General features: G+C 42.5%; 1 protein-coding gene across 1 annotated transcript; it reads left to right on the top strand.

The window, feature by feature from the left end:
- Nucleotides 1-3630: 3630 nt before the first annotated feature.
- RAB39A (RAB39A, member RAS oncogene family) lies at nucleotides 3631-16854 on the top strand. The gene is made up of 2 exons (XM_054829019.1): nucleotides 3631-4452; nucleotides 13225-16854. Exons 1-2 carry the CDS (start codon nucleotides 3728-3730, stop codon nucleotides 13649-13651), a joined length of 1152 nt encoding a protein of 383 aa, XP_054684994.1. The 5' UTR covers nucleotides 3631-3727; the 3' UTR covers nucleotides 13652-16854.
- The last annotated feature ends 5079 nt before the right edge of the window (nucleotides 16855-21933 follow it).

Below are 21933 nucleotides of genomic sequence, written 5' to 3'. Positions count from 1 at the left end.
TTTCTGTGGACTGCAGGGTTAGCAGTATCCTAGTATCCTACAGGTTTCCTGTCCTACCCAGTTGCCTTTGGTGTCTGAGGAGATACGAGCACTCCTGCAAACTTTCAGGAGGGAAGGCTTATACCAAGAGTGGCATTAAAATCTTGGCCTCAACCTGCCACTCCTGCCAACCCTCCTCAGCCCTCCCAACCGGCAGTAGGAGCACTAGCCTCAGCTTTAGCAAGAGTTGGAGTGACTCACTAATTAACACCACAGGAGGAACTGTGAAACCCATCAAATACTATGAACTGCGAAAAGGAAGAAGGGCAGTAGATTTGTTCTCATCCCACTTACAAGATTTTAGGGCAGACTGATCATTTCAACATTATGCTGTTCTGCTACTCAGATACTAAATTTATACATGTGCATCAAAGAAGTCTGAGGAAGAAACATTACCAGAACATTGTGGTTTAAGAAATGTCCTTCCCACCATCCATGTCCTTCACCCAGGTGAAACCTACCTGGCTTGATGACATCTTAGCGGAAGGAGAGTCATTGCTTATTAGCAAAGAGTATCCCACCTCCAGTACTACTCTATCAAAAAAAAAAAAAAAAAAGATAGCTGGCAGCATCTTGCAGCAGCTTACATCTATTGAAACTTTCTCTGTGATAAAATGAGCAGCTGTATCAGTTTCCTGACCAATAGCCTAGGCAATTAAAACAGTCTCAGGTTGACTGGGGTTGAGAATCAATTACTTTCATCCATGCCTCTCTAAACTTCCATGTAATCACATGTGCACATTCTTCAGGAGCACTGTGATCTGTGTAATCCCTGGTGACCTACCCGCCTACCAAGGGTTGAGAAAAATCCATGCCAAGTCAAAAATGTGAAAAGAAATTAGGAATTTTTAGATTGCAAGGTCTTGGATTTATGGCTTAGTGCAGTCATCTAGCTAAAATGCAGTAGATTTGGAGGTTTGGTTTTGTTTGGCTTTTTTATTATTTCACAGAATTTAGGTTTGATTCACCGTTCCTATGAAGAGCAGATTCAAGCTGCCAATGACCAAGTGCTGTAAACTGAGAAGTCAGGTTCATGTTGCTGCTTTAACCATTCCAGCTCCTCAAAGCATACTCATTTTTGATCGCTTCTTCTGACTGCTGGTCAGCGATCTTTGTGATGGACAGCATGATGTCAGGGCCTCTGTACTCACTGGTAAACTAACACAAACTGAATGACTTGGAGATAAAATTCACCCACTTGTCCACTCCACAGCAGACACGACAAGTGCAAGTTCCCTAGGTAGCTTTTAACATGTGACACTCAAAAGGTCCAAAATGAAGGCATAAGGTTATGTTTTGGATATATGTGAATTTATATACCACTGTCTTTCTACAATGACAAGCTTAGCTAGACAGACCAGACTCTGGAAGCCTGAAAATATTTGCAAACATATTTAGCTCAACTGTAAATGCCACAGGCAAATTGACTTCGCTCACCTGTTAGGAATGAAATGAGCTGTGTAAATCATTAGTGTGAGGTTCTTCCAGCCCAGATGTGCAAAGAGCAGCAATCTGCTGAGCATCTAAGCTAACGAGCACATACTTGAGGCTTTGAAGACCTGTGGGTGTTAGCCAGGGTGGTGATCCACATACCCAGCAGGATCCAGGTACTACATAATGAGCAAAGTCCACTTAAAATTTTGCCCTATTCACATCTGGCAAGTATCAGAGCTACCAATACCACATACCTCACATCTCTGTTTCACATGCAAATACTTCTTCTATTTGAGTGCCACTTTTGTCAGAACACTTAGAAAAGATCCCTAGGAATCACCTATAATCATGTCCCACGTAGAAGTGCAAGAACTAGACTGATATTATCCTTCTGAAGGTTCATTTATCTGAGTTAACATTGTTTTATTTTAATTGTTACTCAAAGGAGCAACTAGTCAAGTACAAGCTATGTTCAATTTATTTTTTACAAAAATATCTGGTGAAAGTAGAGGGGAGAAATGTGCAGGGTTCAGGAGGAAACACGTGTGGAGACACGCACAGACACACAATCACTAAGTCCCAGGGATCAACTGGCCAGCCCAAAAGGTCCCTGGAGAGTCCGGATTCTTGGAGCTGGCGGCATCCTGCAGCTACAGCTCAGCGTGCACTACAAGATAAATCCCTCTGGCAGCTCCTGACTGTGCCTTTTATAGCTTGTGGGCTGCCAGGCCAAGTCCCTGCTGGAAGCTTCTGGGGTCATCTGGATGAGTCTCCCAGGGACAACTACACTTGTACATCCCACCCAGACTCATTTGGGGGCTGGAGGACATGATCTCCTGAGCAGTGTATGCAACTTCCTCTTCTGACTTCACCCTGCCCTTGGTCAGCTGAAGGGCAAAGGTGCCCTTGGTCTCACTCATGCACCCTGTGGAGCCGCAAGGTCTACCTAAGCCTACATGAGGGAACAGACTAGTCTCACACTGGTAATGCAGTGGAATAACAAAACCAGACTCAGGCAATGAGATCACTCATCATAACAAACTGCCCCACAGAGTTAGAAAAGAAATGTGGCTTCAGATATGCCCCTAACCAGCCACAGGCAGTTATGGATTTAGCTGCATCTGTGCCTGACATTAACAGAGGAAAACAGCAGGCTGTGTAAAAAAAAATGTTGCCCATCTCCTCTCCCTGTCCTTTCACTATCAAAGTGCCCATTCATATGAGTATCCACTTGCTGCTGACCTTCTGCCAGCGGCAACCTACTTCCCAGCTCACCCAGCCTACTCTGCTCTGCTCTCAGGCTCTCTGCCCCCAGCTCCCTCGCCCCAGCCCAATCTGCAGAAGAAACTGCTGCGATTCTGTTTACCAGAAGTCCTAGGATTTCTGCTTATTTGGCTCGAATGCCCTTACCAGCAATCTGAGGCCTGTTGGTGTTTGTTACCCTGCGTGGTCCTGAGACTTTAGAAGAAATCTGAGGAATCTATTGCTCAGCAGATTTCTCATAACATGATACTTAGCTGAAGATCCCGGGGGGGCAAAGAAATTTCTCCAGCAGGCATCTCTACTGACAGAATTGTTCCATTACCGTAGGTAGAGGTACTTTCACAAAGGCCCAATACATGCAGTTTGTTCCACCGGGAAATGAAGAGCGTATGTCCCTGTCATTTCCAGTATTGTGCCTTTTCTCAAGACAGTTTGCATGGTTCTCTCTGGGAATATCTAGATCGCTGGCTCTGCTTTTCCCTTTCACCACTTGCTCAGCCCATCTTTACCATTTGGCACTTGTTCCTCTACTTGCTGTTCTGCCTCTTTTCCAGCTCGCACTCCTGCGGGCAGCCCCTGCCCAGCTCCCACCCCACCAGCTTCCCTTCAGCTCCCTGCCCCTTTTTCACCTGCTTGTCTGGTTCCTCCGCTCCTTCCCGGGTATTTCCTTTCTGCTCCCACTTTTCTTTGCAAATCTCACGCTTTAACAGCCCGATTCTCTCCCACCTGATTTTCTAGGCCGGCCTGTTTCCCCATCCCCCCAGCATCCCCCTCCTCCCCCCCCGACTTGTTGCCCACGGGAGGAGCGGCTCTACTGGGTGAGCCGGGCCCTGGGCAGAGGCTGTAGCCGCAAGGCAGCGGCGGCCGGCGATCCCCTCCGCAGAGCCGCCATGGGGCGAACGGCGGGCGCGGGGCCGCGCTGCCTGCCTGCCTGCCTGCCTGCCCTGCCCTGCCCGCCGCGCCGCGGGGGAGGGCCCGTCTCGCCGCGCACATGACGGCATGGTGGGAGGCCCCGGCGGGCGGCTCGGCCGCGCCACCGCAGAGCGGGCGGGAGAGGCGGGCCCCAGCGCGCACCCGGCGGCGGGAGGGCCCGGGGAAGCCGGGGCGGGGGCGCAGAGCCGGGGCCCGAGGGCCGGGGCCGGCGGCGGGAGCGGGGCAGCGCGGTGCTGAAGGGACAGCGCCCGCGGGCACCGCCCGCCCCGCCCCGCCCCGCCCGGGCAGCCACCGGGAGCCCGGCGCGGCGCCCCGGGAGCGGGGCGGGGGGACTCGGCCACCGCCCGCCCGCCGCCACCGCCCTGCCCGGCGTGGCCGGCACGGGGGCCCCGTCCTGCACCCGCGGGAGCGGCTCCCCGGGCCCCGCGCACCCCCCCGCCGCCGCCCGCCCGCTGCGCCGATGCCGGGCGTTGGGGCGATCGGAGCGCGGTGCAGGCACCGGCCGCGCAGGAGCCCCAGGAAGAGCCCCAAGGCGGAGCCGGGCCAGGCCGGGGCCGCCATGGACGCGGCGATTTGGATCTACCAGTTCCGGCTGATCGTGCTGGGCGACTCCACCGTGGGCAAGTCCTGCCTCTTGCACCGCTTCACCGAGGGCCGCTTCCCGGGGCCGCTGCACTCCGACCCCACCGTGGGGGTGGACTTCTTCTCCCGGCTGGTGGAGATCGAGCCCGGCAAGAGGGTCAAGCTGCAGCTCTGGGACACGGCGGGGCAGGAGCGGTTCAGGTACAGGACCCAGGATCTTCCCCCCCCATCCCCTCCCATCTGCCCCCCAAACCTGCCGGTCCCCAGGCACACCCTGCCCCGCAGCCCCGGCCCCCACCACCCTTCCGGCACCGTACCCTCATCGTCCAGCACATCTCCTGCCCCAAGGACTTTGCCTTGCCCCCCAGCACGTCTCACTCTGGCTGCTGTGCCTCAAAAGAGCCCTCCACCCCATTGCCATCCAGCCTCACCACCCCATTGCCTGCCAGTGCCCCCCAGCCCTGTGGCCCACCATCCCTCTCACCCCACTGCCCACCAGTTACCCCCAGGAGCTTCCTCCTTCTCCACCCTTTCCCCTAACACCCACCAGGGAACAGCCACCCTTCCCCTCCCAGCTCACACTAGGGGGTAACAAGTGGCCTTGTCCTGTTTCTCCTTCCCTCCCTCATCTTTGCCCTCAAGCCCTGGCCCTAGGGTAGCAATCCTTCCTCCGCATTTTTTTCCTTCTTTGCAGCAGGAGGCCCCTGCTTCGCTCTGCATTTCTTACTTTGTCATCACCTCAGAACTCATCCTCCCCTGCAGTATTTTCCTCTGCCGTAACTCTCCCTCCCGTGCAATCCGGAGAGACCAGGCCACCTCCCTGCTCTTCCTCCTTCCAGCACAGCAGCACTGTGAGCACCAGCGCAGCCTTGGCAGAGTGGAAGCCACCGGGCAGCCAGCTGCAGTCCCTTATTAGTGTTTTATCTGCCTTCTGCACCTGCTCTGCACTGATGGTTGCCAGGAGCCTTCACTAATACCTCTGTCATTTATAGTGTAGCTGAACAAGCTGAAATGCTGCACCGAGTATTAAATCCTCTCCTTTCTCCTCTCTGTCACAAATAGGTAGCAAAACAACACTCTTTTCCTGCCCCGAAAGAGTCACGGTCATTCCCCAACATACAAACTGGTACTATCATTCCCTTACTCTTGGGGCTCTGTTGTACCTGTAGTGCTCGCCACTTCAGGCAAGTTGTGTATGGATTTTAGTTTGGACTTGGGGTCCGGTAGGTATGAGCTCAGGTGGGAGGCTAATGCATAGCCCATCCATCTGTTGCGATATGTGGTACCTGACCCACACGCTTGTTCCTGGGATGCTAGCAGTAGGGGGGAAATACGTCTCTTCACTAGCCAGAATCGATTCTTTTATGTTCCCTGTCTTCCGCTGCAACAGTTGTGCGGATTCTCACACTCAGCTGAAGAGGTGGGATTTCACTGTCTTACCAGGGGACACCAACCCTTTTTTTTTTTTTTTACTTCAATAACAAGCATTACAGTGAAACAACAAAAAACTTTCCTGGGCTTGCATGCGTCACAACTTTATACATATTTTTGCAGGCAGGCCTCTGAAGGGTTAACAAATAAATTAACGGTGATAATGGTAAGCTCTTAGCATTTTTCATCATCCTTGTGCTTTCCAGCAAAGAACATAAAATGCTTGTAAACAAGTGACAAAGAATGTATAATCTCTTATTTTGAATTTGCTGACAAATAGCAGGGATGTCCAATGACAAGGCACTTGACTGAAAGGAATGCAAATACAGAGTTTTGCATACATTTTAAATCAAATGATAGCCACCCTTTACCCAGGAATGCTCAGGGGATATACAGTGATGAGTCATGCTGTCAGTTGCTTTAAAATTTACCATTAGTATACATCTGTGTTTTTTCTAATACCTAGAAGATACAAACTGAAGGAAGTAGTTTTAAACGTCTGTGTTTGCTTTTCCACTAGGAGTTTCTTGTCAGTTGGTGTACCAAATATCATTGCATTTATTGTATAGTCTGTTTTACACTTACTCAAGTAAATGATAAATATTTTATTAAATTATACATCATGGATCAAAATCTTGCACATTTTGTTCTCTGCTAATAGAGAAGACTACAGATCACAAGCAAAGATGGTCTTGGGGAAGAATTAATTATTCCAAGAAGTAATTTAATTTTGTGGAATGCCAAGCAGTTTGCAGTTGTGATTCCCAGTTTTGCTCTGGTTCACTTGCATTGGGACTTTAGAGGAGGTAAAACCTGGCTTTAAAGCTCCCTGGGGTGTTCCCTGTGTGCAGGGCAAACTACTGGCTGCATAATAATCTCCTTCTTTCAATCCCAGGCATTAGGGACATTCCCAGGGGAAAAATAAGGTGTGACACACCTACCACCACACTCTCTTGAGAGACAGCACTTATTTTCTTGGAGAAATTGTTCTGGAAAAAATCTTACATGTGTCTGGTTCATTGTTGCTACTGTATTTGAACTGGATTTCATGCATGGTCTTAGAACTGATCTTTAACAAGCGCTGTTTGCATCACTTCTCAAAGTCATTCTCACCGCTTCCACAAGAAGGAAGTGCAGACACTGGTGCCAGTTTACTTATTTTGAGCTCAGACAGGGCAGTTACTGACTGTATTTACTTTGATATCAGTAAGGCATCACTAAGCAGAATCCCCCATTGTGCTAGGTGCCATAGTGACAACAATGACATAATCAGTAACTCTAACACTTTCATAGAACAAGAACCTACGGACTTGCTTAGTATAGACTCAGGTCCGTATTGCAGACTCAGGTAAATGAGGGGTAAACCTTAGGCTGCTTTCCATCTTGAGATTATCTGTCATTTAGAGCAATCTGCTGCTTGGCTGTGTTTCACATTGTCTACTTTGCTGTGATTTTTTTTGTTTATTTAATTTTTCTGTATTTAAATCCAACAATATATTTAAATCATGAAACTTCCAAGGCCATAAAGTGCTTGGTAGCAGTGCTAAGACTGAGAGTTCATTTCAGGAACACAGGCAAAATATTGTGGGGATGCCTCAACTATATTAACCCACTTTTTAGTAATCTATGATATTAGATACATTCTGTTTAACACATGGCTTGAATATAAAACACTATCCTTATTCTTCTTTTTGACTGAGCAAAGTGTATTTTCAAAATTAATACCATTACAATGTAGTCTTTAGTCATAGTATAAAAGTAAGTCTTCAAAATTAGATAAAGCTTTTAGTGAAAGTTTGGTTCATCTGGTAAAGATCAGTAGGACCATAATGAGCAAGAAACACTGTGACTGACTTAAAGTCACCCCAAAGCCATAGTCTGATGTGATTAATACATCTTCTCATTCATTTTCAGAAACAATTGTTCAGTGACCATCATCTTACCAAGGCTTTTCTCAAGAGTATTAATTAGGGTCTTACATCTGTAACCTAATATTTAGGTTAAGCTAAGAGGATGACTTCTGTTCCCCTACCATAATGCTAGTTTAGGCAGAATTAATTAGCAGAACCAATACGTATTCTCCATGGGAAGTCATAATTTCAAAAAGAATTTAGGATCTGCATTTAACAAATATTCCCAATTAAAACTGAAGCCTTCAAAGTTATCCTTCGGAAAAACAGTCTAACCTATCATTACTGTACATCACAACATATAACTTAGAATCATAGAATCATAGAATTATAGAATGGTTTGGGTTGGAAGGGACCTCAAAGATCATCTAGTTCCAACCCCCCTGCTGCGGGCAGGGACACCCTCCACTAGACCACGTTGCCCAAAGCCTCATCCATCCTGGTCTTGAACACTTCCAGGGATGGGGCCTCCACAACCTCTCTGGGCAACCTGTTTCAGTACCTCACCACTCTAACAGTCAAGAATTTCTTTCTAACATCTAATCTAAATCGACCCTCCTTCAGCTTGAACCCATTACCCCCTTCTTGAGGAGCAGTCTCACCTCCAGCAATTTCAAATACAGAACCATCTGGAGGAACCTTACAGCATTCAGTATCAAAGTGTCGTGGTTCCCTTTCAATACTTGGTGCAGTCTTACCTTTTTAGCATGTTCTAAGAGGGAAAATTATTTTCTCCAACCCTTTATGTGTATTCACCTGTCATTTGTTATAAATGCCAAGCATTATATGAAATGAGCAAAAATATTATTCATACAAGTATTCTTGCTGAAAATAAAAACTTAGGATGGTCTTGAGGATGCTAAGACAGTCCATATTTAACAACAGCATAGATAAGGAGATTTGTAATCTCTATTTTATTTAGACGGAGTGGGGGAGAAAATAGGAATTACCTTTTCGATAATGCGTACATCAATTTTTGTAACTCTCAGGCAAAGATGGCATAAAGGTTCACATATTTAGAGCGGAATGACTGGAGGCTGTAGCACACCCATCATCAGTAGCTGGCGTGACGTGACGTGTGTACTCCAGCCTGAAAGCGGAGGAGCTGCCCAGCCACGTAGGTTTCCACTCACCAAGGGGTTACAGTCACCTCTATTAAGTAGGAGAGCTATTTCCCTTCATTTAGTGTAGCCATAGGAAGCAGGCAAACTCCCTCCTGAAATATCAGCTTGCACCTTGAACAAAGGCCCGGGCAGACACTTTGGTTTGGGCACTTCCATGAGCAGTCGCTTTGAGAAGGGTTCAGAGTGTTCTGTGACAGAAAGCTGAGAGAGGAGGCAGCAAGGAAGTACTGGGCACAAAGGAACAGAACAAAACCAAAGTGCTTTCGGCAGAGAGATAAGACATGTGAATAAACACAGATGCAGGGATGGATTTAAGGGTTCCGTTCCCCCTTTCATTCAAAATCACGGGCAGATTTGCCAGATTCTAAAGCTGAAAGAAGTTCTGCTTCCTACTTCCGGCTAGCACCTCCTCCGAATGGTTTCCTGGAAGGAGATGGCAGGCTTCATTGCTGTCTCCCCAATTTTCAAAGAAAGGCTGCTCTTTGGCCAGTACTTTTTCACCCTAATCCCACCCTGTCCCTAACTTAAGGCTTTCCCCTTACTAAAGGAAGTACTCCTGTCTCCCTCCTTCCTCACAGAAAATTAATTATGGTGCTGCAAGTAACACGTTCCCTTCCACAGTGCTAGTTTAATGACACGAATTAGCTGAACCAAAGTTTACTCTATACGAGAAGCCATCATTTCAACAAGAATTTAGTGTCTGCATGGGGATAATTTGCGAAATGGAAATTTGAACATCCTTTATGAGTAAGTTGGACTACAGCAAATCTGACCTGTCACCAGTTCCTCATCCTGACTTGAAAAGCTTGCAGGACCCTAGGGATTTTTTTCCTTCTGTTCAAAAAGTAACAAGAAAAAGGGAGTTAAAAACTTCATTTTGCTTTTAGAGTCTGATCTTGCAGCACTTACCAAAGTGTGTATAATCATGTAAGTGGATTCCCTGCTTGTGAGAGAAAACAATAAAGGCCAGTCTGGTTTTGTCTATGGTCCATACTCAGATATCTTGTCTCTAATAGAGTCTTTGAATTCTCCTGAGTATTCTGCTGTCATGTACTTTCAACTTGAGGGACTTCTGGAGACCGATGCAGTTTGTCTAATTTACTAAACCTCACTCAGTCTCTTGTTCAGTCTTCCATGGAATACAGATAAACTCTTGACATTCATAACATCCTTCCCAAGGAGATCTACGAGTCTACCAGCTGTTGCAGGAAGAGCCTTTTACTGTCAGTCCTCCTTACGTTTTGTTGGCCACCATGCACTCTCATCATCAAGCTCTTCAGTGAAGACATATGCGGTATACTGACATGGCCTGTAGAGTCTATAAAGCTGTACGTCTTCTGAGCAAAACCCCTCGAGCAGCCTCTGTACCATGGGCTCCGTGAACACTGACCTGTGCCTTGTGAAGTAGTGCATGAGGAATCTGTGTGAAAGAGAGGTACCTCCAGTGAGATAAAAGTTCATTCCTCTGCATTTTGTGAGGAGCTTGAACCCATCTGCGGGCGTTGGCATGCTCTTGGGAAGCCCTCCCAAGCGGAACCCTTCTGGGCACTCGCCTGGAGCAATAGTGTGTTTGCAGCTCGGATCTGAGCTAAGAGGGAAGGCAGGGCTGGCCCCACCGGTCCCTGGCGAACACGTTCAGGCACCATTGTGAGATACGCAGCTAAGCAGAGCACAACTTTAGATGCTGGTGTTATAGTTCTGCCTAAGCCTTGCTGAAGGCACTTAAAAGTCCTCTAATCTTTAGCGATAATATTAATAAGAGGCAAAATTTGCCCTTGCACTTAGTTTTATAAAGAACAAAACAAACTAAAACAGAAGCAGAGAGACGTACCAGGCCATCTAAGTCAGTGCCCTTCCATTCTTTCTAGGTGCGATACACGGTGCAAGTGAGCAGAAGTACATCCACTTCACACAGTTCATTTTCCAAATAACTCTAAACTGTCTACTAAAAATACATGTCTAATACTTAATCTACTCTGATTGTCATATTTAAGTCAAATATTTTGCATCTGTAAGATGTTTCAGATACCATTGAACAACCTAACACATTCACGTGCCCAGGCATTTTTCCCGGTTGATGCCCTAAACTTTCTGCTCCATATTTTTGTCTTATTTGTCAGGAATACTTTTTTTTAAAATAGAACTGCAAATAATAACTTACCTTAATAGTAAAATTATTCAAATATTTATGGACCATATTTTAACAAACATCATCTCTTTCTCAGATGTTAGGCAATCACAGTACCATATGTATCTTTAAAACTTTTTGTGTTACTTTTTTCTTTTCATACTGTTTTCTAAAGCCTCTCTAGTATATTGACCCTTTTTTTGGTAATGAGCAAACTAATTTCAAATTATACATACAAAAAATTTAGAAAAAATGGCTGCTGTCTCTCTCATATATTCATCCAGTTTTTGTGATGTGCAGCCCAAAGTTACAGATGCTTTTTAATCATCTGTTACAGGCAATACATACACATAATTAAATATAATGGCTTAGATCATCAGCTAGTATAAATTAGCATATCTCTGCAGGAGTTACAACAGACGAGGGTACTGACTGCTGTGTATAAGCACCCAGTAACACATGGAGGGCTGTTTTTCAGTACTCCAGTTCATAGATACGTGATACAACATCGTTCTATATATAAGTGCTTGGTAAATGATGAACTGCATTTTCAATACTAACCTACTTTCTTCCCTGGCTAATGTATTTCTTTTGCATAACTCTTTTCAGGATTTTTTAAAAATGAAAATAGGTTGTATTAGCTTCCATTTCTCCAAGTCGAATCCCTTTTTTGTCACCCACTTCTGCTCTTTCTAGAACCACTTGAATTATTTTAATGTACTCATTTGGTTTTGCAACTGCTTTACAGCAAAAAAATGCTTAAGAAAACCTGAAACAGATCTTTATGGCACCTTTATTTATTACTTCACAAAATGTGATGTCCCTCATTTATGGTCTTAAATATTTTTGCAAAACTATGTGTCATTTTTCATATCCAGGCTGTTTGAATTAATCTGAGGGTAAGATCCTGCTGTCTTCACATTCAAACTGTTCAGGGAGACACTCCATGGACTGTATTGCTGGGAACGTAGAAAAGATCTTTCTAAACATTAGGACAAACAATCCATCCCTGTTATCTAAATAAAACCATTTCAAATGCTGTTTGCTGTGGCTAAATGAATTTAGATATGCCAAGAAACACAGACCTTATCCAGCTGTGCACTCACCTATCTGTTATATGATTACTGCTGCTAATTATTCAATTATATGTTCAAATTGTTATAAAACAGTATATGAAATGCAGTGAACTGAAAATCAGAAGGGGCTACTGTTATGGAAAGATATGTTACTGTGTACAGTTCATCCTGATTCCAAATGTTTTGAGGCTGCATTCTCTCCACAATCATAGGATAAAATGGAATTAATTCTTGGCTAAATTATAATTTCAAATAATGTCTGGTAATAGAGATTTTGCATCTCATTTCAGTAGGAGAATACTTATATATACACTAGCTATATATTTACACTAGTAATGAGTGCTTGTGTCCACTCTTTGATGGGCTGTCACTTCCTTTAAAATCATAGAATCATCACAGAATCATGAAAGAGGGGAGATTTAGATTAGATATAAGGAAGAAATTCTTCACTGTGAGGGTGGTGAGGCACTGGAACAGGTTGCCCAGAGAAGCTCTGGATGCCCCCTCCCTGGAAGTGTTCAAGGCCAGGTTGGATGGGGCTTTGGGCAACCTGGTCTAGTGGAGGGTGTCCCTGCCCATGGCGGGGGGGTTGGAACTAGATGGGCTTTGAGGTCCCTTCCAACCCAAACCATTCTATGGTTCTATGATTCTATGATTCTGTAAGTGTGTGTTTGCCCAGCTCAGTTACTGTTGGACAGCTTTGCTTAGGGAGTTTACTTTCTTAGTCTCTTACCTGTTGACTTGTGCAAGCACAAAGAATTATAATTATCTGTACAAATTTTTCTGTGAAGGATTTTTCTGAAAGGAATACAAAAAGATACACTTGTATATTGGCAAGCTTAGGCTCCAGGTTTCTCAACATCTGCCTACATATTTCAGTTTGAAATGAGTGATTAGAACAAAGTGAAGTGCATGTTTGTATAAAACTGAAAGACTCAGTCTTTAACACTAACAAGTATTTGACAAATAAATATATATGTATTTTATTCTGTGAACATGTGCCACAGTTTGCTAATAAAGAGTACTTTGCAGAATAATTCAGCACTCAAAATTCATACTAGAGATGTTGGCTTCAAGAATGTGTAGAAAGTGACTTTTGAATGTAAGAAAAAAATGAAAAAGCAACATTTTTGTGTGTAGAAGGTAAATTAATAAATTCCAATTAGTGTTAAAAAAGCAAGGATATTTCATAAAGCTTATAGTGGTAAAAAAAACATTGCCACATGGAAAAGTAACCAATTTACAAATGTAGAGAAAATGTATTTCAATTTTCCTTTTTCTTTTTTTTTTTGTTTCCTTCACAGATCAATAACACGATCTTACTATCGCAATTCTGTGGGTGGCTTACTGGTGTTTGACATCACAAATCGACGATCTTTTGAACATGTGAAAGACTGGCTAGAAGAAGCAAAAATGCATGTGCAGCCCTTTCAGATTGTGTTCCTGTTAGTAGGACATAAATGTGACTTAGTGTCACAGCGCGAGGTTACAAGAGAAGAAGCTGAAAAACTGTCATCTGACTGTGGTATGAAATATATAGAAACTTCAGCAAAAGATGCCACAAATGTTGAAGAGTCCTTTACAATTCTTACACGAGACATCTATGAACTTGTAAAAAAAGGAGAAATCTCAATACAAGATGGATGGGAAGGTGTCAAGAGTGGCTTTGTTCCAAATGTCGTACATTCATCAGAAGAAGCTGTAAAGCCCAGGAGACAGTGCATCTGCTGAATTTGTAGCATGCCAAAGAGCACATCGGGTGTTCAGAAGATGATGCCAACGTAAATAACAAAATAATAATTTTGAAACAATATTAGATCATGACATAGCTGAATCATAGAACAGTAATTTGGTTTTTTATCCCTCTATCTAGGTCATAACTTCATAAAACTTTAAGTGCTTTTTTTCTTTTACAGAGTACAATAACTTTGTGTGGTCTTCAGGAAAAGAAATTATGTATTGCTAAAGGAAAAACTAGTCCTATAGCAAGACACTGAGAAAGCGCAATAATCATTGTGACATCATCCTCTCTTGGGCTTTGTATTTTGAATACTGTTTAAAATCAAGGCTTGCTAGGTGAGGATCACATGATCTCATTACTTTTTTGTTCATCCTGCCTTAGTTTTGGACATGAAAATATTATACCTTATACTTTTTTAATGTGATTCTTTACTCAAGTGCAGGGTTGCTAATGACCATTAAAGTTTAGAATGCTGTGAATTTCATAATAAAGATAACTCTAAAGAAAGCAAGCTGAAAGATTGCTCCAATAGCAAACACTTTTGATATGACTATGAATACAAGCCTTACTAAAGAAAAAGAATGTTTTAGAAAAGATGATTTATTTGTATATGAAAATGGAGAATAGAAGCAATGAAATTTATTATTAAATATTTTCTGAATTGCCAATGAAACTAAGTGTAACATCACATATGATCCAGCTGTTATTTGACTTGTATACAAAACAGATTTCCCAACCACTGGAGTTACATTTTGGAGGCCGGATCCTCAGCTAGGTAATTATCATAGCCACACTGATGCCTAGGGAATTATGTTAATTTACACAAACAAATTCCGTATTAGCTTTAAAAAATAAATCTACTTCTAACTCGAAGTAAAAATAAGTTAATAAGTGCTGCAACCCATGGGGACCCAGGCCTTAAATTTGAATAGAGCAAGGATTGTTTTATTCTCAGCCAGCAGATATTAAACTGTTGTCTAAAAAAATGAAGGTTGTAAAACCAAAACTGTTAGGAATAGAGTGTTTGGAGAGGAGAAAATTTCTAAAATAATGCTTGGCAACAGAGAGCAAAGTTGGAGAACCCCTATTCTAAGAAAGCAACACATAATAGCTTTTAATAACAATAATAATAGGAGAAATCTGTGATCATGTAGCATTTTACTGAGCTTGAGGTCATCTTCCTACTCCTCTGAATATAACACACACTAGCTTTATGCAAACTATGCCCTATATGTCTAGCACTTAAATAAGTCTACTTCTATTTTATTGTAGTAGTATAACAAGATGACTTGATCTCCAGAGTTGATAAGCATCTACAGTTTATCTGGGCATACTCATAACCTTCAAACATCAAGCCAGTTATCTTCATATAAAGGTGTGTCATCGTGTTACAATTCTCCATTTTCAAGACCAGGCAACAGGTCTATCTAATCTAACTTTCTTCTTCAACAAACATGAAATCAGTTTTCCCTCAGGTTACTTTTAGGTCCTTTTACAATCCTTTTGTAAATATTCCATAGTATAGAGACAGGTTGTTTGGTTCCAGTTATTTTATTCATTTAGGGCCACTAAAATTATTGACTTCAAAGGGAACTGAAAGGTTAATTTTTTCAATACCCTGAGTCTCACTTGCAATGAGGCACAGTTACGCTGTCATAGAAGGATACAGAGGCCTTAATATAAACAGGAATCAGCCTTAATTCATTAGCAATTAAAACAGTTAGTTAATTCTAGTCTCAGCATGCCACAAAGTAATTGCTGTGAGCCTGATTCTCTATTAACCTACAAATATTAGTTGTTTACACCAAATCAATTTTGATTTGAGGGCATTTTAGGCCCTCTTTACAAAGTAAACGTGACTACAGATGCCAAAAGGTAGTGCAGAATCAGGCTGTGTGCGTTTGACACTGATTCCCCTATGATACCAGGCCCATGTTGTGTATCTCAGAAGATCTTCTCTTAGTTGTTTAAGAGGACAGAACGGGCAAACAAATAAATCAGTGGCTGGGGAGTCAACAGACCCACACTGGTTCACTGTGTGTTTCTCAGCAAGACATTTACATTTGCTGTGTCTCACCTTCTGTATCTCAAAAATAGAGATGATCGTTCTTCCTTGAATTCACAAAGACTGCTGAGACCCAATCTGACTACGATCTTCAGTCTGGACTCTTTTCTCTGTGTGCTGCCTGTTGTAGAGTGTTTAGCACCAAGGGACGTGGATACTGGTTTCTTCTGCCATACCAAAAAAAAATTAAAAATATTAAAAGAGCTTTATAAGTACCAGGTATTGCTATTACTATGAATCTACATTTCATTACACATTTCATTACTTTCAGGTTAAAATCTTTTATCTTAAACTTTTCTTCCTGAATACTCTGGAGCCAATGAGCTTTTCATTCTGTATGAAAAAAATTGGGTGTGTTGGGGGGGGAAGGGACTGGGAGAAGAGGGGAGTGGAAGGGAGGTATGGACAGAGAAATAAACAGTCATCAGAACAGAGCCTTAATGATCTCTGCTGTCGATGTTGTACCTGTAGTGTCACATTTATTACACTGGGAATAAAGCTTTTAACCAGATTCAACTGTAAGGAACTGGTACTGTCAATGCAACTAGAAGAGAAGTTCACTGCATTTTTAAGTACTGTGCACATAGTTGTCTTATTTGTAATTCCTAAAAATGTAGATTAACGTACATTCAAATATTGTCTATCTTGATGATATATTAAACCACTACTGTACCTTCTCACTTACTCACCTGCAGTTAATAGAAATGTCTGATAAATGGATGAAATACATCATTTTGCTTTCAGATGCTTTGCAGTACAGTGTATAAGTAACAGCTTGAATAGGCTGTAGAATGGATTATAGTTCAGTGCATGTGTATTCTTTTTTTCTTCCAAGGAAGGGCAAATACGACGTTTACTACTGATACGAGAATGAAATTTCCAGAAACTACAGAAATTAGAGAAATCTCATTTGGCAGCCAAATTAATAAGTAGACATTATTAAGAAAACCCCAGAACTTTTGCAAATTAAAGTCTGGTAAATCCCAGTTAGGAAACAGAAGTGTTGAAATAGTAAACAGTTTGTATTTGGATTCATAGGCCTGGCAAATTAATGGATATAAAGTATTGTTTTGGACTCCTAAAATGTTTACATTTTCATTGCTTTTATTTTAAGTTTGATAAAGAAGAATAAAAACCTTCCTCTACTCATTTAAATATTTTACAGATGAATTCTTCAGATATTTCAGCTTGCTTATAATTGCATCTGTCCTGTGTAAGAAGCAGAACCTAGCCACACCCCCTAGGAATCAACAGAGAAAAAAATTTTGAGGTAGCTGTTCATTTATACCTTTGGTATGGAATAGACTCACCAATCTAACTTCAAGCTAGATGACTCAATTCCTGGTGACTGTCCTGTGCTCACAGAAAATAACCCAGGCTTGATCGAGCACCCAAGTACGCTACAGTTGCTCTGTGCTGAGATCTCTCCTGCCACAGCGAAACCGTTACTAGTACCCAAGCTGCCTAACTTCTTAAAGCAACGATAGGTGGATGCACCATGCTCCCAGATATTTCAGTCTGTGTTTAAGCTCCCTTATAGAATAAATGCTTCGTTGCCCTCTTTTTACATAATTAATATCTAGGGAGAGCACTTTTTCCCCAGCTGTAGAGCCCAGCGCATGACATCAGCTCCTCCAAGTCTCCACCCTTGCCTTTCACCCAGAGCTAGCATAGGAATCTCAGCAGCCTTTATTCAGCCTTGGAGAGAAAGGAGGAGGGCTGAGGTTTATTCTCTACATGGGCATGGAACCATACCACAAGCATGCTGGATTGTTTAAGAAATCATTAAATATCAAACCATGATTGTCAATCGCAAACATTTACATTGCTTATTTCTCAACGTCCAAAGACCATAGTTTAAGTAAGTGAATGAAATTAAAAGAGGAATCTGTAAAATATAAATCTCTCTAAAAAGGCTAATGGATAGGACTGCACAACAAAATAAATAGATGCTAAATAAAAACCCAGTCCAAGCATTTGTTTAATGATCCTTTGCTCTAGTACTTAACCGTATGCCGTATAGCACCTACGATGCCTAGGTTTCTTAAGGATAGTGATAGTGTCATTGAATTTATTTAAAATTAGAAGAATTCAACCAAAATTCACCCACCTGATCCTCAGAGAAAAAAAAAATTACTGTATCTCACGAATGCATGTCATTCTAGTTGTAATTTGTCCCAGGTCACTTCTAGTAATAATTCATCCGGCTTTAGTGCTATACTGCATGGGGCTCTCCTCTGAAAACCGACTACCTGCATATGCTGTCATTTTATTCAGCAATATTTCCTCCTCTGCGAAGTGAATACAGCTGTGGCAAAGCTGAATATTACTTTTAATCACGGCAGAATTGTTCATCACGTTTCAATGAATGTGCAAATCTGATGAAAGTAATGTAACTGAAGACGTGCCAGTTGAGCATAATACAGAGACTATGAAGTTGTACAGGTTCCTGAAGACAATTTACCTTGCATAATACTTAATTAGTGGGAGTGTAACATACGTGTGAAGAAAACTAAGTTGGTCCTGCAAACCCAAAACCATTTTGCTAAGCAGCACTTCTGACATGGAAGAGCTGGCTCTACAGACTGCAGAGCAGTCATTTTTCTTCATGGAGCTGCTGCTCCCACAAGCAACCAGTGGAACAGCAAACACACGGCTAAAATACGTCCAAGAAAATAACTTGATAGCACAAATTCCCAAAAATATAATATACACACTGTGGGCTTTTTACCCCTGGGGAGACAGGGAACAGTTGCTTGGCATCAACCACCACCACAGTACTTCCATGGCTTCTCCCCCTGACCGTCCATCACCCACAGAAGCCAGACAGGAATGGGGAGTAGCAGGCTCTTTATGTAGGGGCAGGTAAATCTTCATTTAGACTCAAACTGAGGAATCCAAAATCTCAATCCCAAACTGCTAGAACGGATCACTGTCTTTGAAAGTATTTCCTTCATTCATTTGTCAGAGAAAGTCATGTTTTAGGCTAGGCCTGAGCTACTCGGGGAGGACACTCAGTGTGTAATCTGCTGAGAGACTACTACTGCATGGGAGCAGTGCTGTAAACCAGCTTACCCCAACCTTCAGCAGCCTTGCAGGCTACAAGGGCAGCTCAGACTAAGAATAACCCTGATTACCTTCACAGGCTGCTAAAGAGCTTCTACAGAAACACAAGAGTAGAAGTAACAAAAATAAATTCTATGCATTGTAAATAAAATCAATGCTTGGTAAACAAGCTGAAGTTTCAGCTATAGTTCAATTACTGTGATTCCTCATTGCTGTGGCTTCAAATCTGCTTGTGTGCAAACTGATTTTTCCTGCTCCATGCAGGAGGGAGGGACAAACCAAGCCTCCTGTAGCAATAAACTCAGTCACTAGAGAAATGAACACACAAGATAAGGATGAGAAGGAAGACACAGATCATTTCTTCCATCCCTGCACAGCCCCAGTGGAGCAGTGAGACTAACCACTGCCAGAGCCCTTCAGACCCTACAGAAACTTCCATCACCGTTAGGGGACTTGCGGGATGAAGGAAAGTGCCAAGGACCCAGAGTCGGCACAGAGATGCAGGCTATTGACTCCCCAACTCCAGCGGCTCCCTAAGGATCAGTTAATTCTGTGGGATATAACTCTTAACGCCGGCATTACATCTACGTTGCAGGCTTCTTCCCCTTTTGCCTGCTCCCCTGCGTGGTTTCTTTGCAGGAAGGGACTGCCAGAAGCCGTATTTGGCACCTCATCTGACAGTGAGCAGAGTGATGGTTTAAAATGTTAGTGGTAGTTGCCAAGTATTAAGGTACTAACACTGAGGGGAGGAATTGTGGAAAATATTTCAGTCATAATCTTAGTAATAAAAACCTTGCAGGGCTGGCACTGCTCTGCAGGACTTTTGAGAATTGTCCGTTTTGGTTAAGTTTTCAAGGCCAAGCAAATATTTTAGCTATTTAGTCATAATTTATATTAATTTGCTATTTTAAAATAATTACTGCTTATTATTTAGGGGAAAAAGCCTCATTTTTCTCATTTCCCTGACATACAGCCAGTGTTATATGCATTAAAAGGGCAAGCTATGCCAGGACGTAAGTTTAGAAGACGTAAGTCTCAATTCCGGTCAGTCTGACCATTGAAATTCACAGTAACACTGCTCATTGTATTGGGATTTTTCTTTGCCCAGTTCTCTGTGGAAAAGGAAGTTTGATTCTCAGAGAAACTTTTAAAACAGAAGAGAGACAAAGCTTACTGAGCCCTGAAAAAAGAGCTGCATATGTGAACAAGTGTCAGAAAAGCAGCACATGAAATTATTTTTCACGTTGTATCCTCTTTCACTCTACCATGCTTCACAGATCAACTGTAACTCCCCGAGTACACAGAGTGAATGGAACAGTAAATTTCTAGCCGTCTGGAAAAGGCTAGGAGAGGAAAAATTAGATCAGATGTAATTCCCCACAGTGGTTCTCTACAACTCTGCTGAGGCATGCAACAATGGCCACATTTTGCCTAACGCACACCACATGCTTCTCCATGTCCCGGGAGGAATTTGGCCTCAGGAAAAACCCTCCTGCAGGTTCTGCCTGCAAACAGTCGCTCTGCACCACCCCATGTCATCCACGGTGTAACTCAGGGCAAAAAGTGCAAAGTTTTCCAGCAAGGAAACTGCAAGGGAATAGCACTTTTGTCTAAAAATACATCAGAGAAGAATAAACATCAAGGAGAGGGAAGTTATTTAAGCTTAAGGACAATGTTGGCATAAGAACAAACAGGTCATCCTGAGATGCACAGGGTAGGCGGTTCTGGTGATGCTGATACCAAAATCTTAAACAACTTCCAGTGAAAGCAACAATAATCTTTACTCCCACACACAGGCAGTTTCTCCAGAATGCTAGTTATTAACTGAAAGGGTGACATGAAGTCCCAATAGTAAACACCAGAAATAAAAGTGTTTGCTTTCTTGCTGAAATAGAAACAAACATAGAAGTTGTTTCATGTGAAAAGTTTGGTCACTGATGGTGCCTCTTTTTTCAGCTACAGGTAGGTGTTTGCATATCCTTGCCCTTTTAAAAGGATTGTCTTCAGAGACTCTCATGGCATGGTTTGTGCATAGGGTCATCGTGACTGTCCACAGCACTGACAAACAAGGCTTTCTCACTGAAGGAAAAAACCAGAAGCTTTAGTATCCCTATTGAATATATCTAGTTTGATTGGAGGGGAGTCTAAAACTGACTAATCAACCATCAAATGCTTTTTTCCATCATGGACTGAGTGAAGATTAGAAGAAACTATGTACAACTTATTTGTACCATGTGTTTCAGGGCGTTAGAAGAGAACAGAGCAGCGCGTATTTCTCTCTGATGCAACTCATTCAAAGCCAACAGATTTGTGCCTGGAATCAATTCACTCCAAGACATCTAGGATATTATGCGTGGTATTAATTTCACTGATCATCCAGATCTTAATGAGCTGTTGCTGCAAATCACTTTGAATCCACAGACAGCTCTGGGATTAAGTGTCATCCACTCTGTCTTTTACAATCCATGGAAAGGATATAAAACTGTAGGCCAATGTAGGACCATATACTAATCTATAATTAATATCTTCATTACCATCAGAATTTAGTAATAATCCATTTGCAATATAATTAGAGCAAATAAAGCAAGATTATATAACGGTGTACTTTCAAAGCAGCCTGAAGTGGTACTAAAATACCGCAAAACCTTGAGGCTCACAGATGTCTTTACTTCCCAGAAAATTAATGCACAGATCTGTAGAAAAAAATCATAGTCATTATGTACACTATGCAAAATGAGATACACATTATTTTTAATACCAGCGAAAAGTACCACTGTTTCCTTGTCTCACTGCTTCTCAGTTGTTCAAGTTCTCTTTGTTCCTTGGCTAGCACTACTCATAACTACTGCATAAGAGCATATTTGGGCAGGATGTAAGAACTCTTAGACTCAATACTTTCATTGCTGACCCTTCCAGGCCAACCCCATGTATGTTACAGCAGTCACTACTGGTACCTAAGGACACTTAGAACAGACAAGACCATGGAAGGTACTCACATACGCTTGGCAGGTTTGCACGAAAAGTGCAAATATGGAGAAATCCATCATTTCAAAACATAGCATTTTAAAACACAGCCCAACTTCATTTAGTTTAAATGCTGGGTAACCAAAATTTGCAATTATAACATTCTAATGATTTGCA

The sequence above is a fragment of the Grus americana genome, chromosome 1 (assembly GCF_028858705.1).
Source record: "Grus americana isolate bGruAme1 chromosome 1, bGruAme1.mat, whole genome shotgun sequence".
Lineage (NCBI taxonomy): Eukaryota > Metazoa > Chordata > Aves > Gruiformes > Gruidae > Grus > Grus americana.
The sequence above is the reverse complement of the archived record's forward strand: the minus strand, read 5'-3'. Positions and strand labels throughout refer to the sequence as shown.